This window comes from Molothrus aeneus, chromosome 1 (genome assembly GCF_037042795.1).
Source record: "Molothrus aeneus isolate 106 chromosome 1, BPBGC_Maene_1.0, whole genome shotgun sequence".
In the NCBI taxonomy this organism is placed as follows: domain Eukaryota; kingdom Metazoa; phylum Chordata; class Aves; order Passeriformes; family Icteridae; genus Molothrus; species Molothrus aeneus.
This window is the reverse complement of record NC_089646.1, coordinates 25,298,281-25,314,572: the sequence shown is the minus strand read 5'-3', so window position 1 is coordinate 25,314,572 and position 16,292 is coordinate 25,298,281. Positions and strand designations below refer to the sequence as shown.

At 41.6% G+C, this 16,292-nt stretch overlaps 1 protein-coding gene across 4 annotated transcripts in view; it reads right to left on the bottom strand.

Moving 5' to 3' along the window:
• Window positions 1-16,292, bottom strand: part of DYNC1I1 (dynein cytoplasmic 1 intermediate chain 1) — a 186,490-nt gene that overhangs the window by 72,999 nt on the left and 97,199 nt on the right. For all 4 annotated transcript variants that reach the window (XM_066553538.1, XM_066553547.1, XM_066553556.1 and 1 more), the window contains exons 7-9: window positions 11,248-11,337; window positions 2,310-2,472; window positions 1,001-1,100 (exon numbers count right to left, since the gene is read on the bottom strand). In XM_066553538.1, coding sequence (XP_066409635.1) covers window positions 1,001-1,100; window positions 2,310-2,472; window positions 11,248-11,337 — 353 coding nt within the window. The remainder of the gene's footprint in view (window positions 1-1,000; window positions 1,101-2,309; window positions 2,473-11,247; window positions 11,338-16,292) is intronic.

The window sequence follows — 16,292 nt, the reverse complement described above, 5'->3', positions numbered from 1 at the left end:
AGTCCCCATGCTTCTTATCCTGTGGCATGCCCGAGGCTGGGTTTGGGGCCAAGTAGCCAGACTGGCTCATGCTTGCATTTAAACTCAATGTCCTCTTGGAGCAGTTTTGTTATATGTGTATGGTGGATTTAGGAGCAGAGTCTCCTTGGTTCTCTCCCCAAGGAAACCACATGCTTTGCTCCGAGCCAGAACCTAGGAACAGGCTAACAATGATGAAACAGGACAAGGGGGGCTGGAGTAAAACTGGAACCAAATTCATTTAACAGGACCTGTGATGATGTCTGATAATCCCAGCTCTCCAACAGAGTAACTAATTAAACTGGTTTCTGCACTTTGTTGATGTGATTGCATTGGTTTTGAAGAGCTTAAGCAGGTCTATCATCAGTTTTATTTTCCAATGAGAATGCTTTGCATGCAGAGAAACTGGGTACATTCCAGGCATGCTGCCTTAGCATGACCCAGAGCAGCTGCAGCCTCCTCTTCTATCACTTGAAGAGAGGATCCAACAGTTTTTGAAAGACCTATTTTCAATCTTTTCAAATTGTTCAGATACTTTCACATTTTAAGTTTTAGTATATTAGAAAAATTAATTTTATTTCTCACCATTTTCAAAGTTTTATGTACTACTATGTATACTTATTACATTTAGCAAACTAATTTTAGTTAGTTTAATTTTAAACCTTTTGTCCTAAAAAAAAGATTCTATTTTTGGCTGAAGTAGTGAAAAAGACTTAATCTTGGTAGGTTTGTTAACCTAGGGTTTTAACACAACATCCTGATTTTGAAGATACATATACAAAAAAAAAAAAAAAAGACAGCTTCCTTATCATCCACCACTCTTCTTCACAGAGAAAAGTGCTTTCACTCATACAGGGCCTTGCTGTTCTCTCAAAAATAACATCCTGCTCTGCATAAAGAAGAGCAAACAGAGGCTGCCCATAAGTTTTATAGGGAGAAGTGGAAGTGATATGGAAACATATCTCCCAGCTCCACATCTTACCTGAAGAGACCAATCCATGCAGGTGACAACACGATGCTTTGACCAGTGCTCATCATAGAATTGCCGGTTAAAGGAGAGGTTGGCTCCTGCTTGAACATCTCTGTGTGAATTCAAACAAAGTGACAGATTTTCAAGTACCAGGGTTCAAATACTGTGAAAAGCAGTGCAAAAGTTTTTGACTGCTTCTCAGATCTCCGCTCAGCCTGGGGAAGTCTGCCACCTTGATTTAATTGCTCTCACTGACTGTCTGGCTGAAAATGATGCAACAAGGAACAAATTTTAGGCCTGTTTCACAAAACCACATTTTTAAATTTCTCACTGTCTGCCTGACTCTTCTGGGTCACCCTGGGCCATCTCTGCCCTCTTTTTCTCCCAGGATGAACCTGGCCCTGGCATTCAGCTCCCACTTTTATGAGCCTTCACCTCCAAGCTGTAACCAAACCTCTCTTGCTTTTGACTCCTAAAATGTTAAAGGTACAGGACCTTCTCCCAGAGATGGAGACAGCAGATGCTCTGTGACACTGTAAGGACAGGCTGAAGCTCAGTGCTGGTCTAACACTGCCACAATAATGCACTCAGCTGGTCCATAGGGATGCTGTTCTGGGTTAACCTCCAGTAACTTCCATGCAATACAGCTACTGATTTGCCATGAGGCTTCAGCAGATACACAGCTGCTGCAACCTAAATATTTTGTCTCCAACTAACAAGTTTTACTGATTTGCTCCCATATCAAATGCTGAAAACAAAACTTGTCACTTCTCGTCTTAGCTGTTAAGATTGCAAATGCTTTGGGAGATCATTTTCATCCCCACAATGCATGGTAAAGTGGGATCCATTACAGACCTGAGGCACTAGTAGAATATAAACAACATTAGTTTGAATTTGTGAAAATATCATAAGCACACACACGTACACTGCTGGAATGTACACATTTACATGTACACGACCTTCTCCCAGAGATGGAGACAGCAGATGCTCTGTGACACTGTAAGGACAGGCTGAAGCTCAGTGCTGGTCTAACATTTACCTCTTGCAGTTATTTTCCCAGAATTTTGAATTTCATCCCAAAAATGAAACAAAAAATTAAACCAGCTGAGTAATACATCAAATTAAAAAACCTGCCAAAACCCAGATCAGTAAATCACAAAGCTATTTTAAAATATCAGATGACAAAATGACCCAGGCCTTCACTGAGAGATTTTAAGCTTTTCTTAACAATAAAAATATTTTTTTTTAATTAAGGCTTCCTGTTATTAGAATTATCTTTATAAAACTTATTTTACAGAAGCAAAAAAAACCCCAAACTGACCCATCTTTCTCTTCTACGTCTCTGCCACTATAGTCAAAGAAGATGTCAGAATCTTCAGCCAAAGCTCGCTCAATTACACGTATTGTGCGGTCAAAAAATATCAGGAATTCTTCTGAATGGAGAACTTGTTGCTTTTCTTCTTCTGTCAGTTCTCTAGGAGGAGCTTGGAAAATGGAAAGATGTAGTTAGGAGTATGACATTTCACCCCTTTCCCAATGAATCAACATCTTCAGTGGGTTTCTTTTGACATGAAAGCTTGCTGTAGCCATGTCAGGAGAAAAATCAAAGCCTTACTCTTAAAATCATGACTAAGAAGTTTTTAATATGTCTAAACATACTCCTGTATATTACCAGAATGTAGCCTTTACATAGAAGAGATCCTGTATCTTATGTATTTATTATTCTGAAATGGAAAATACTTAAACCCCCCAAATTAAATAAACTCAGCGTTCCTATTTCAGGAAATGGCCGTGACTGACATTTAGGCAATACCTAACTGGAAAAAGCAGAACACTTATGTAACAGAGGACCTGTCAGAGGAGCTGAAGATAAAACAATCTTCTTAACTTATAGTACAGTTCTTTATATTAAAAGGTCTCACATAATCTCTCCCTTCAATTCTTCCAATTTCTACTTGGTGTCACTGATAAATTCTGTCTTTGCTTCAGAGCTTCTGCAAAGTAATGAAGTGAATAACCAAAGATATTCTCTGAGGCAGCAAAATTGAAAGCAACCAGCCAAACAGCAGTTTATTTAAGGCAGTGTTATTCCCTGCAGAGGAATCCTAAGACCCAGAGCAACAAATGTCACCAAGCCATGGGCAAAGCTGCCCTGGGAAGGGTAGGGGCTGCCTTGGGCAGCAGTAAGAATAGCATGTCTCCCCCAAGATGAAGCTGCTTCTTTGCATGTGCACAGAGTTGCTAAACCTTTACTTCCAATATTTCCAGTTTGGCTCTTCATTTGAAAAATACTGTCTTTAAAGGATGCACCAGTGCAACGTCTCCATCAGTTTAATGACTTGTCAGTAAATTACAACTCAAATGTGAGCATCAGAGGGAATGAAAGTTGGGATGCTGCTCTTACTACAGTAAAAAAATCTGTTCTCAATTGCACTATCAGGGTCATGTTGATATTCTGGCAGTATTGTATATTGATTATGTATTTGCCCACATGCGCTTTTGAATCATCATTATGGTTCTATTTCAGAACTGCTTGTATTTCAAGAAATGACATTAGTATCTTTACAGTTACTCCAAACCTACCTTGCAACTAGCCTAAATTCCCATCATAAAAAGCTCTGTTGACAGAGAATTTTGTTTCAAAATTATAATTAGGAACACAAACAACATATCATAAACAGATTTACTGCAAATCTACAGAGACTCCTACGTAAGAGTTTAACAGGAGATCAAAGGTCTCCTGCATTTAGCTTTAAACTACAGATTTGAGGTGTTTACCTGCGAAAATGACCTTGCAGTCTCCGTAGGCTATATTGGGTTAAAACACTGGCAGCCAAAAAAAGGAATTGAGAGAACACCCACCATACAGCAAAGTTTAACTCCCAGCCCTGTCATACATATCTCAATGTTTAATTAAACAATGAGTGACACACTTTCAAGCTACAGCTCAAAATGATTTTTTAGTTTCTGTGCCATGCCACACAGCTTCTTTCAGTGATCAGGCAGATGTGGCCCTTGCTCTCCATCTGATTTTCCTGTGCTTCGCTGGATTCATGCACTCCAGCGCCCAACTGGATGGGGCACGATGCCACCACCAGCCCTCGGGGCAGGAACGGGTGGAAGAGCACAGCAGCAGGCAGGAGGAGTGACATGGTCATCACTCCTGCAGTACTCAGCTTCCCCTGTTCTCAGCATACCTGCTCTCAGAGGTGCTGTGGTTGGGAGAGGCTGCTTTCATCCCGCTTTCCCTCAAAATTTGCCTCAAGTGGTCAAAGTGTTAGCTCTGAAAGACAAAATCTCTGCACAACACCTGAACTAAACAGAGAGGGCAGGAGAAATGCAAAAGGTGGAGGAGCAATTTGGCCCTCAGGAGACAGAGCAGCTAAAAAGTTTAGCCTTTGATGGTGTCCTATGGCCTTGGCCCTATGCCTCCTACCAGCAGGTTAGTGGTCCCTGTGGAGCTCCACACATCCAGAGAATATTTGCATCCCTTCACATGGTCCCCCTGTGTAGCAGAGTGACAATTACCAAGGCAGGAGCACAATTTGCCCCTGAGTGCTTTACACAGAAGCAATGCATGTGAAAGAAAAGACTAGCAAGAAGTACAGCCTGACCTATTGCAGCATCCACTGCTGAACAGTAATTGGCACTGAGGGAACTCATCTGGCAAAGAAGGCTGTAATGAGGCAATATCCCATCGTCACCACTAAAGCATTGCTTTCCCAGAATCAAAGACAACAAGCATGACAATGCAGCAAAATGGCATGAAGAGGGGGAAAACAACTGCAAAGGCAACTGGAAAACTCCTGTTAAACTGCTGCAAATGGTAAAAATTATTTGCTAAATCAAATCCTCTCTACAGCTTGGAAATATAAATTTATTACTCGGCCATTTGCTGACTATAACTGCAAAGAAAATACAACCCAAAATTAATAGAAAGGGAAAAGGCAAAAAATAAACAACTTGGGAGCTGTGGAGCGCTCAGAAGCAGTGGAGAAACAGACGATTGTAGTTCTACCTCAGCAAAATCTCCCTTGCAGTTAGCAATGATCTGTGGGAGGCCAGCAGTCTATTAAACCATCAGGAACACCTTGGCTAAAGTTTTTAGGGCATAAATCAGCTTACCTCATTCATCTGACTGACACACCAGATGCCCCCTGGCAATATTAAGCTTCATATTTTAGCCTTATTTTCTTCTTTCATTCGGCTGCCTCTGAAGTTTTATTTGAGGCAATCTCTTCTTACAAGAATGTTATCATTACTTTTTCCAGTGTAAAACATTGCTATAACTACTGTAAATACATGAAGTATAAGCAAAAAACCCAAAGAGACAGGCTTGTTCTTTCAAATATGGAGGTTTTCTAACCATTTATCTTTCAGAGACATTCCCATTTTCTTCTTGTTCCTTCTCCCTGTCTGTCCATTACCTCAAATAAAATAAAAAGAACCTATGTAATTTTCTGCAATTTTTCTTCCGATCTGGGAGCTTACAGTGACTTTGATCTCAGCTTTCAAGAAACACAGGCTTTCTTTAAGGAAAACTGAGAAACATAAGTGGTTGATCAAAGTGTGTTTTGTTTTGTTTTGTCACAGAGACCTATGTGATGTGACAATATCTCCAGAAATTCCCTGTAAGAATACAGCATTTGTCTTCAAGTATCTGCTCTCCCTGGCATAAAACCCAAACCAACCACATCTAACCTTCTGTGCTGAACAAAGCCCAGTGCAGTGTGTAGCTTACCACTGCTAAAAGCTACGTGCTTATTGCCTGTAGTGCCATGAAAACTCCTGCAAAGAAAGCTCCACAGTCTGCTTTTGCTTTGACACCACAGCTTCCTAATGAACTGCTGTGCCTGTGCTGTGATCCCACCTGAAGGAGCTGAACCCATCTGTGGCCCTGCACAGCTCATGCAGGAGGATCTGGGGTGCAGCCACCAAGTCCTGCCTGCCAGGAGCCCCGGGTGTCCCGTCTGTCCCTGAACCCACGGAGACATGGATGGGACCCTGCAGCCAGCAGCAGCCTGCTCTGCAAGGGGCTGGGGCTGGGATGTCACCAACAGCTACCAAAGAGGCCCTGTGTCCATGCTAATGTAAAATACTGCACAAAACAAAATGGAATTTACATTTAAAATTAAATTGCCGTACAGAGTAATATATGCACAGAGGGCACCACAGGGAAAGAAATTGTGAGGTGTATCTGTAATGAAAAATATTATATACTTGTGCTTGAACAGAAAGGTCTAGAATATGAAACAATAGTTGAACATGATGTGGAAACAACCAATTTACTCAAGACTTATTTACAAAAATAGGAATATTTTATCATTTCATGTGACTTAACATAATCCTCAGAAATACCATATCTCACATCAGGTTCTTTGTCCATAAATTTCTTTGGGCAAAACAGAACAAACCAAAAAATCATATTAAAACATCTTCTTGAATTTTAGGAACGAAGATAAAATTGCTGCAGACTTGTTCTTATTCAGCAGAAGCATGTTTGTAGTAAATACAACATAAATAGTTGGGATAACAGTTCAGGAACAAATTTAGAAATATTCAAGTATCAGAATTTGAGTCTTCTCTCAAGGGAGTTAAAAAAATATTAAAAAAATAAAACAAAAAAACCCATCCCACATTTAAATAAATATAACAAAGATTCTCCTGGAATCTCAGCAATTCTAAAAACCTGACAAGAGAAATGAAAATTAAGTCCATTAAAGGAAAAAGAAAAAAAAAAAAAACAAACGAAAAGAAAAAGACCAAAAGGAGTAAGTGAATGAAAGAAAGGGCAAACTAATAAAAACAGTGAAGCAGGAAGCAGCCTTGTTATCAACCCAGAGATATAATGAGAGACAGAAGGAGATTATTAAAACCCCTTTAAGAGCTGTATTATTTCTTTCAGCATCTATTTAAATCCATGTAAACTTTAGATGTGCTGACAATGGAGGATGGCTGAAAGGCACAGGGTGAGAACTGCAAGGTGTGAAGTGGCTCTCAGCAGCTTTCAGTCCTTGCCTGCCTGTGATCCTGTGATCCTCCTGTTTTTCTTGTGCTTAGCACTTTCATGTCAGGCTTGACAAATGCCATATCCTGCTTTGCTGTGTCCCATACCATGGCTTGATATATGTCATGTCTTGTGCTGGCAAGCCCCTTCATGGCATAACCACTAAACATAAAAAGGAAGATTTCAAGCTTTATTTAGGGATTTTTTGATTTTGGAGTAGCAAGTTGCAGAGCCTTAAATTTGATACTGTGCCAGGCAGGGCTGTTCCCACTGCCTGTGCTTCTCCAAGGGCCATGCTGGACACCATCCCTGAGCATGCCTGAGCTGGCTGTAAGGATGGGTTGGCACACCTGAGCTCACTGTGGTGCTGGTGGCAGTGAAACCGTGGCATTTCTGGCCATGACAAACCTCACCACAACGTGTCTTGCTTTTCCAATACTGATGCCTGAGCTGTTGAGAGTGAAACCATCCCCACCAGCCCAGCCTGCTCTGTAGACACCTGAGCCCCATGCACAGAGCCAGGGCAAGAGCAGGGCACAACAGGTCTTTGGAGCTGCAGATCCCAGCCTTTCCCATCACAGTCTTGCATGCAAGTTTCTGTGGATATGCCCATGGCTTCAGATAAATGCAGGTTGAGGCCCACTTTTAAGACCAAGCCCATCCCGTTGTTCTTGTGGTTTCTGCTGACACAAAGAGGAGCCTTAGGTGAAGCTCCAGAGCTCTCTGGTGGTGGAAAACCCCATCCCACTTGATGCCACAGTCTGGAACCAGTCTCTTGTTTATGTGTTCAGGAGAGGCTGGGAACAGGCAGAGCCCAACCCAGTTCAGCATCAGGTATCCCACACTCGGTTCTTCCAGAGACATGGGTGGCAACCAGAGACATGGGTGGCAACAGGCAGCCCCACAGAAGGAACACAAGGTGGTCCCAAGGCTTCATACACTCTAAGTGGTCAATGAGTCAGTTCTTCATCTCCCACTCCACTTTGGGGAGCTCGAGCTGTTCCTCTGCCCTTCACACCTCCATGGCAGTGAAGTTCTGCAAGAGGTGCCATGCCAGACAGTGATGCTGGGACATGTCCAGAACCAGGGTCAGACCCTACAAACACCCATGGCTGCTGAATAATCCCACCAAACCCCACAGAGCAGCTCTGGGGTATGCAGGGGGAAGATGAGGAAATTAAGTATGCAATAAATGTCTGAAGAATTAAATTGAACTACCTATAAACCACATAGAAAAAAAATCCCGTTTCCTCTTAAAATACCATTAAAAAATAGAGCACTCTTGTCCTGTTGGCTTGGAGAAAGGGAGACTGAACAGACTACATCCAAACTTTATTTTTTATCCTGACCAATTTTTGAGTTATATTCATGAAAAAATGCTCTGCCTTTCTCTCCTTGCACTTCTCTCTCCCATGGATTTTTTCTTAACACTCCTATAACTCAAAAAAGGCCATGCTGATTTTTTTTAATCTGTTAAAAAATGTGCTCCCTGAGCTGAAACCAAATTTCAGCCCAGAGCAAATTTTTACGGCTGGGTTATAAATCCCTGAAAAACAGGATTCATAATGGAAGTGCTGACACAGCCTTAACTACTATATAGCAGTGTGAATGGCGCCACTATAATGTCTATTAGAGATTCTTTAAAAAGTTTGCAAAATATTGTCTTGCCTTGCAGAGAAAAAGAAGCCAGAGTACTTAATGCCAACATAAACATGCTTTTAACCCATTATGTGCTAATTTGCAGAAAAGCTATTAATTCTGAGTAGGCACACAGAGTGCAGCACTGACAGGAAATGTTCTTCTAAACTCCTGTTTGACTTGTAACATGGTTTTAATCACTTCCATGAAACACAAACGATGGCTTCAAACTCTGAATGTTGCTCAGAACATGAGAAGGGTGATTACAACAGAGAGGAAAATGGGATTTTGTAGGCAAAAGGGCTAAAGCCAGCAGGGAGAGAATGACACCAAACACTAAAAAATGGGCCTCCATTCCTTGTCAGTTCAGGGACGATGGCTTCATCTGATTCACAGCATTTAATGCCTGTCAGCAGCGCACCACTATTTTATCTATCACAACACATACTACAGGTCAAGTTCACTTTCTATCAGGCAATGAGCATGTTTTCTTCTTCCTTGAACCCTGTAAGATGGTAGCACCTCACAAAGTCAGTTCTGCTGAAACGAGCTGTGCCTTGCTTTTACAGCCTGCAGTTGGTGTGCCTGAGACCAGTGCTAAACCAGCCCAGATGATCTACTGCTCCTGGGGGTCTGCTAGGTAGGGAAGGGGAGCACTGCCCTCTGACTAAAGCACTGCAAAGAAATAAAAGTTGTTGGCAGTGGTGGCTGGCTAGCAAAGTACATAAAAGGCTAACTTGAAAGCCCATTAAAAAAGTAAAATAAATCAGTCCAGGGTTCTATTTTGATTTTTTTTCTTCTTCTCTTCTTGCAGGAGCTTGTGCTTTCTTCCCGTGTGTAAGCATTAGCATCAATTTCCTGTGGGAATAAATGGGTGGGGGATAAGCTCTAAGTTGAATACTACAGGGACATTCAGCAACCCAGGACAGTGCTAGTGCATGATGTGCAGTAGTAGAGGTTTTTATGGCTTTCTGCTGCCATCAGTAAGAGATACTGTGTTAGGTCCAGTGAGTGCAAAAGCCCATATGCAAGTTGACCTCACAGTTTCGAAAAGAAGAGTAATTTCCATGAAGAATGATGTTTTTCTACGTTGCCACATTTCTTGCTCATGTCCTCAGTGTTGCCTTTGCAGACTTGCCTGACTCCTGTTCCTGCTATCTGCACTGGTCCCCTCTGCCCATGGCATCAGTGGCTGGGGCCAGTGGAAGAAGCAGAATGATGAGGAGCAGGAGGACTTCTATCTCTCCACATTTCCACAAGGACCTAAACAAGCAATGAACACTACAGGATTTATTGCAGCAGTGATTTCTGTGATGCTCTAAAGAGGGAAGAAAAATCAATTTATAATCAAAATAGTACGGCTGGTACTTCAGTGGGTGAGGATAGTAAATGTGGGCACTAGTGTACCAGATTAATCTTTTTTGGATACTGATGAAAAGATACCAGTCTCCCTGGATGAGAAATAAGCATTGGCTACTGTATTCCCAGTTGAAGATTTCATGGGCTTCCATGTAAAATGGCTCCATATTTTTTCCCCTAGTGAGATTATCTTGGGAAAAACCAAGGTCACAGAATTATCCTGGTAATGATCACCATAGCAAGAAACAACTTGGGCCCTACCCGAAGAAGTAAACTACCTTTCAAGAAGCTAAACAGAATTTTGAGCAGTCCTGTCAATACAAAAGTAAGAAATGCTGGAGAAGAAACCCATTTTCTTCCACCCTACAGCTGCTGCTATTTCAGTTCTTTTCCCCTACTCAACACAGGAGCGAGCATTGACTGTGGAAGGCATAGACACAGTAGCATAGCCAATACCCTAGTAAATTTCTAGACAAGGAAGACCAAATTTCACATCCTTCTTTTAATTTGAAAGCTAGGACAGGTCCAAGGAAAGGAAAAGAGGCACCAAGCATATCTTCCACGTCAGTGCTGACATGCATGACTTAAACAAGTGTCCCTTGTCTGCACCAGAAGCAAGTAGTAACCTGAATTTTTGTCTCTTGTAACGGTGCAGAACACCTCAATACAGAGTAATGGACAGAAGGGCTGGGCCAGTCTGGCTTCAGAGGGACTTTTTAAGTTCCTTGAGGCAGTTCCCACCAAATGTTTTGATTTTGACAGAAGACATTTTTCAAGTGAAATCATTTTCTGCTGGAAGATTCCTGACTACCACTAGGTTTAACTTTGTTCCTCTGAAGCAGGCAGGCAGTTATGGGCTCCAAGTGTCTCTGAAGACCAACAAACTTTATAGAGCTGCTGGAATGCATTCCCATTTCAAATCTTTCACGTAAGCAGGGTACTGGAGCCAGAGGACAAATTAGTACCAGTACTGGGATCCAAGAATCCCTACTTCATTTTCAAATTATAAGGACGTGCAGGACATTCTGCTAAACAGCTCAAGCCTCATGCTTTTCACAATCTTCTCAGGCCTAACAGCTGGGTCTCTGGGATACAATTTTCTGCTTTTATGCCATTCATATGGTTTTGAATCATTAAAACTGGTGACTGTTTCAATTTCAGTGTTCTCAATAGTGAAAACTACTTATGAGAGTAGCTACTGGCAGAATCCTATCCTTTAAACATCTAACATCATCCTTTTCATTTTTTAAAGTACCTTCTTTCACTTCCTGCTTCTGGTCTTGATTTTCTGTCTCTAAGTCATCCTGTGTTTTTGGCTCCACCATTTCTTCATCATCTTCATCCTCTAAAAAAAAGAAAAAAAAAAAGGAAGAAAAAGATTTGTTAGATTCTCCTCCTTAAGGGGCCTGGAAATTGTCTGACTTTTTTACAATTATAAAATGGTAAGGCAAAGTGCCCAATACATGGAACATGTACATTTATGCTCAGAGTGACGCTCTTAGACATTTCCCCCCTGACTGCAAGATAATCTGCTCACACAGGGCACCTGTCACTTCTGCTCCCCATAACTTCCCCTCTCAAATATCAACTGAATATCTCCCTGACCTCGGATATGACTTCTTGGATGGCATGAGGACAGATACAAATACCTTTCAGCCTGGCAGCTATTCCACAGCTGGGACACCTGCTATCCAGATACCTCATTTCCAATTCAATTCTCACCAGATTAATTTGTCTTTTGACCTACAGGAATAGGTTAAACAGAAAACTGACCTCAGGTCAGATGCCACTAGCAAGGAAACAAGCATGGCACAGTTCTGAAAAGTCATCACCATCAGCTGGGGGAATATAGCAACCAAAAGTGGCATTTGGAGCTTAGGAACCATTCTTGCATTAATACAAATTTAATGAACACTAAAATTTGACACATGTCAGTTACTACTGCCAGATGTTTTAATGACCTTTCCTGACCTATGCAAATGCATGACTCCCTCCCCCTCTCTCCCCACACTCACATGTTCTCATTTTATTCAGGAGGGTAAACCATTCATTCCTTGATGTTTCTCTGAAGTTACAAGGGTTCTGATTGTCCAGACCAGAACATAATACAAGCAGAGCTGAAAAGACAGTGATGCACCAAAATGGCTCAGAGTCTATCTAGCCCTCATTACTTGTTACCAGCTTGTTACAGCAATGTGATCCATTTTTCCTGTGCTCAGGGCTGGCACCCAACCCACTCACACTTTTGAGAGGACAAAGACACACAGCTTTCTAGATTTTGCGAACTATGAGGAATGAAAATAGAGCTATTCTTAAAAGTATTTAACAATTAGGATGAGTAAATCCACGGGCTATGGAGGAATTATTTTGCAGTTATTTTGGAGCTTGACATACCACCAAGGCATAGCCAGCATCACTGGTGCCCTGTATTGGTCCAGGGCACAAGAGACCACATGTTGTCCTGGCCCTGGGGCATTCAGCCATCAGGAGAACACTGCAGTTTCTCTGGGGCTTTCTGAGCATCCTGCTGTCACCATACAGTTCCTCATGTCATGGTGTTTCTCTAGGCACACTTCCTGCTCTAACCTGCCATGTTAATGAGGAAAACATATCATGCTTCTCCAGCTAGTTGGTTACTGGCACCTTCTGCTGTGAAGGCTGGCTGTAATGAGTCCTGGCTTCTTGTGAGATGCTGGTGCTGACAGGTTGCATTCAACCAACAGGAACATGCAGCTGTATTTTGTTTTCAATAACGTAATAGGCACCCTACGATTCCCACCACACTGCCTGCCCTAGGACTTCTCCCAGAAGCCCAGAGGGGACATGTTGCTAGCTGCCATATGGGCCATTAACTTAAGAGTTGGACTCAATGATCTTTGTGGGTCCCTTCCAGACTCAGAATATTCTGTGACTCTGTGATTCTGCAGTCTCTTGGCTGGAGATCATGTCTCAGGCACATACTGTAAGGAGGTGTCTCAGCATGGACAGATGTGCTTTTCCCTATTGGTAAAATGAGGAAATCTTGGCATAAAATCTGCTATCACTCCCCTTACTGCTAGTGACTGCAGTGGGAAGAAAGGGAAAGCTCATCTCCCCAGCTACCAGGGAGGAGGGATAACCATGTGCTTCCCAAGCTGGAAAGGGAGGAGGAATCCAGCATGGATAAGGAGGCATTTCCAGAATTTAAAGCACTACTAATGAATGCCATTCCCTTATCAGGGATTTGTCAGACCATGGAACCTGAGGTGGAAAAAAGGGTAGGGTACTCACAATGCCTCCCTTTGGTGCCTACTTTTCCCTAGGTATCCTACACAGAAGGACTAAGGACGAACTTTTAGAGAGCAAGCCAGGGCGGTTCAGTTTGGCAGGGTAAATACATTGCTCTGTCCACTGGCTGAAAGACAGATAACATCCAGCACAGTCAGCAGAGAGCTGGTGAGAAGAGCTCTCCAGCTGTACGCACACAGGAGGGGTAAAAAAGTTCCTTCTGCCATTGGTCTGTGGTGCTAGGGGAGATGGGGATGCATGGAAAAAGGCACTCCCAGTTTCAAAGAACAGGAGAGAAGTGTGAGTGCCTGGTGCAGCAGGGAGTGAATACTCTGCCAACCTCAAGAGCCATGCACACACAGATAGGATCACGATGCTGTACAGATATATACACACAGACAGAATTATGGTAGATACTAATAAAACCAGCTCCTACAAAAGTTTTGTGAGTCTTGCATTAAAGGTTTTCATTCCCTAAAGCACCAACTTTTGGAAGTAGCTGTTTAAATATGGATTTTTGCTTCCATTTTTATCCTGTTTCTAACCTGCCAGCTTGTGCAGGGAAGTTTCAGAAGGTGAAGGGTTTGAGAAAATTTTCAGGCAGCAAACAAAAACTACAGCAATATTCAACCGAAATAGTTGGAATTTTTAAGGCTTCCTGCAATGCTTTTTAATGCTTCGCTTGCAATTTGGTAATGGATAGGGATCATACAGCAATTTAGAACTTGAGATTTAGTATCAGGTTTTCAGGTTAAAGTGAAGCAAAGTTATCCCTGTTTCTAGAAGTCCTTGATCCCTCTGATTTTGGGCATTGAATTATTTGTTTGTCTATAGTCCTTTCCTGCTTCTAGTGCAGTGTAGGGATAAATGGAAGCAAGTAAAGGTTATTAAAACACATCATGCCTTTTTCCAAGGGCAGAAATATCAAAATAGTTTTACTGAGAAAGCAGTGCAAGAGTTTTTAGAGATTAGACACAGTTTAGATGTCCTTATTTATTTACAGAGAAATGTATACACATACACAGAGAAACTCAGCTAAAAGAATGATAGGGTTGTGAGTCAAATGCTAAAATCTTAGCAAATGCCAGAATTTGGATTGTCTGGGCACGATTAGCTCCTTTCCCCTCCCCACATGTAGGCATGATGACATAATTCTGGAATTTCCTCCCTCTTGAGTGGTTGGCTTCATTTTCTGGGTGCTCAGCAAGAGACACCTGGGGTCTGAAATGCAGAAGTGCTGAAAGCTGAAGTCAACTGGCACCGTGCTTTGAGTGGAGAAAGTCTTAGGGAAATTCTACACATGCAAAGGCTGCCACAGCTCCCTTTTCCAGCTTCCACTGAAAGTTGTCATTCTGACATTTTTGTCCTTTCTTCCCCTGTGCTTAAGTGCTTATGCAAGATGGCAATAATATTGTAAAAAAAAAATAAATAGAATTCTCACCCTGCGTAGATGTTTTGCAGAGACATGTTCATCAGGATTTGTGGCATATTATGATGCTGTTGAGGAAGCAATAGCAAAACTAAACCTTGAAAGTGGATTAATGTTTTTTCTGTCTTTCAGTGTAATACTTTGATCATGTGCACTAATGTGAGATCTGAGGCCAGAGCACTCAACGGAATAAGATAAAATGCAGAAATGTTAAAAAACTGTTCCCTTACTGATTGGCTGAGGCAAGAATCTGCTAAGGAAAAAAGCCCCCAAATGTTATCATGCAATTAAAATTGTATCATCCTACATATTGAATAGGGCTAATCAAGAATGCCCAAGAAATCTGCATTCTGGACTACCCAATGTTGCTTGGCTTTGCAACCTCAATGTTTATTTGACATTTTATATATATATAAATATATATATATATATATATATCACACTATTACTACCAATGTATGCATCCTCACACATGTACATACACAGTGTATGTACATGTGTGAGGATGCATACACTTCACAGTACATACATTTGCTTTTGTTAAGTATGGTCATGCATTTGTGCATTTGACTGCACATACATACATTAAGAATAATGGGAAATTCTTCAGCATTCATTTTCCTGTGTTTTATTTAAAGGTGGCAAAGATAGCATTTACTGTACATTTACTGGAGAATCTGTGAACATCTACATGGTTATTCATTTCCACATGTGCCTGCTAAGATTCCAATAATTTTCCAGATGAAGAAACTTAAGTATTTCCTAAACATACATAGTCTTTCCCTTTTCAGAGCATATCTAATATTAGGAAGCTTAGAGAAACAGCTTTCTAGCTGCTCACATCACAGTAGTAGGAGTCTTCTAGTCACATTTGGCAAACAGAGATGCTACCAGCACCAGCAGTAGTGTTACACCCTGTTCAGAAGAGAACAGGGTGTAACACTATCAGAACTCAAATGTCTATTAAAGGAACCACATGAAAAAGAGCTAGTAATGAAGAAGTGTATAACTGCCATGCAACACTTCTCCTTTGTAGATATAAAAGGACTTTGCAAGGAGGCCAGTTTTGGTATGTCTATTTACCACACAGAAGCTGACAGACAGACCCACTCACTGCAGATCACGCAGCTTAGGGAACACAGAGTGGGCTTCAGAGTTTCAGCCTACAGTCTTGCCCACTAAGGCCACCCTGCCTTCTATAAATAAACAAATCCTCAATGGAAATGATCATTAAATGCTTGGATAATGATGTTTGTCTGCTGAAGCTGGTGGAGCCGTATGTCGGATTAATATGGACTGAGATAACTGGATCAAAAATGTTTTCTTCATAACTCAGAGCTTGATGACTCTCCAGGATCTAGGAGGTGGCCAATCAGTCTGAACAGTGCTTGACAAAGTAAAAGTAGAGCAATTGTTTTCATTTTGGTCTTAGCTTGAACACTTCTGCTTCTGTTCCAGACCAGAAGTGGTCTTGTCTGTCTAAAAGCTTGTCTGTTTTTCCCAACTATAGAAATTGCCCTAATAAGAGAATGACCTCTCCCTACAAACCTGGGGTTTTTTTCATCTGGGTGTAAATACTAATTTTCAAATGTTATCCAACCACT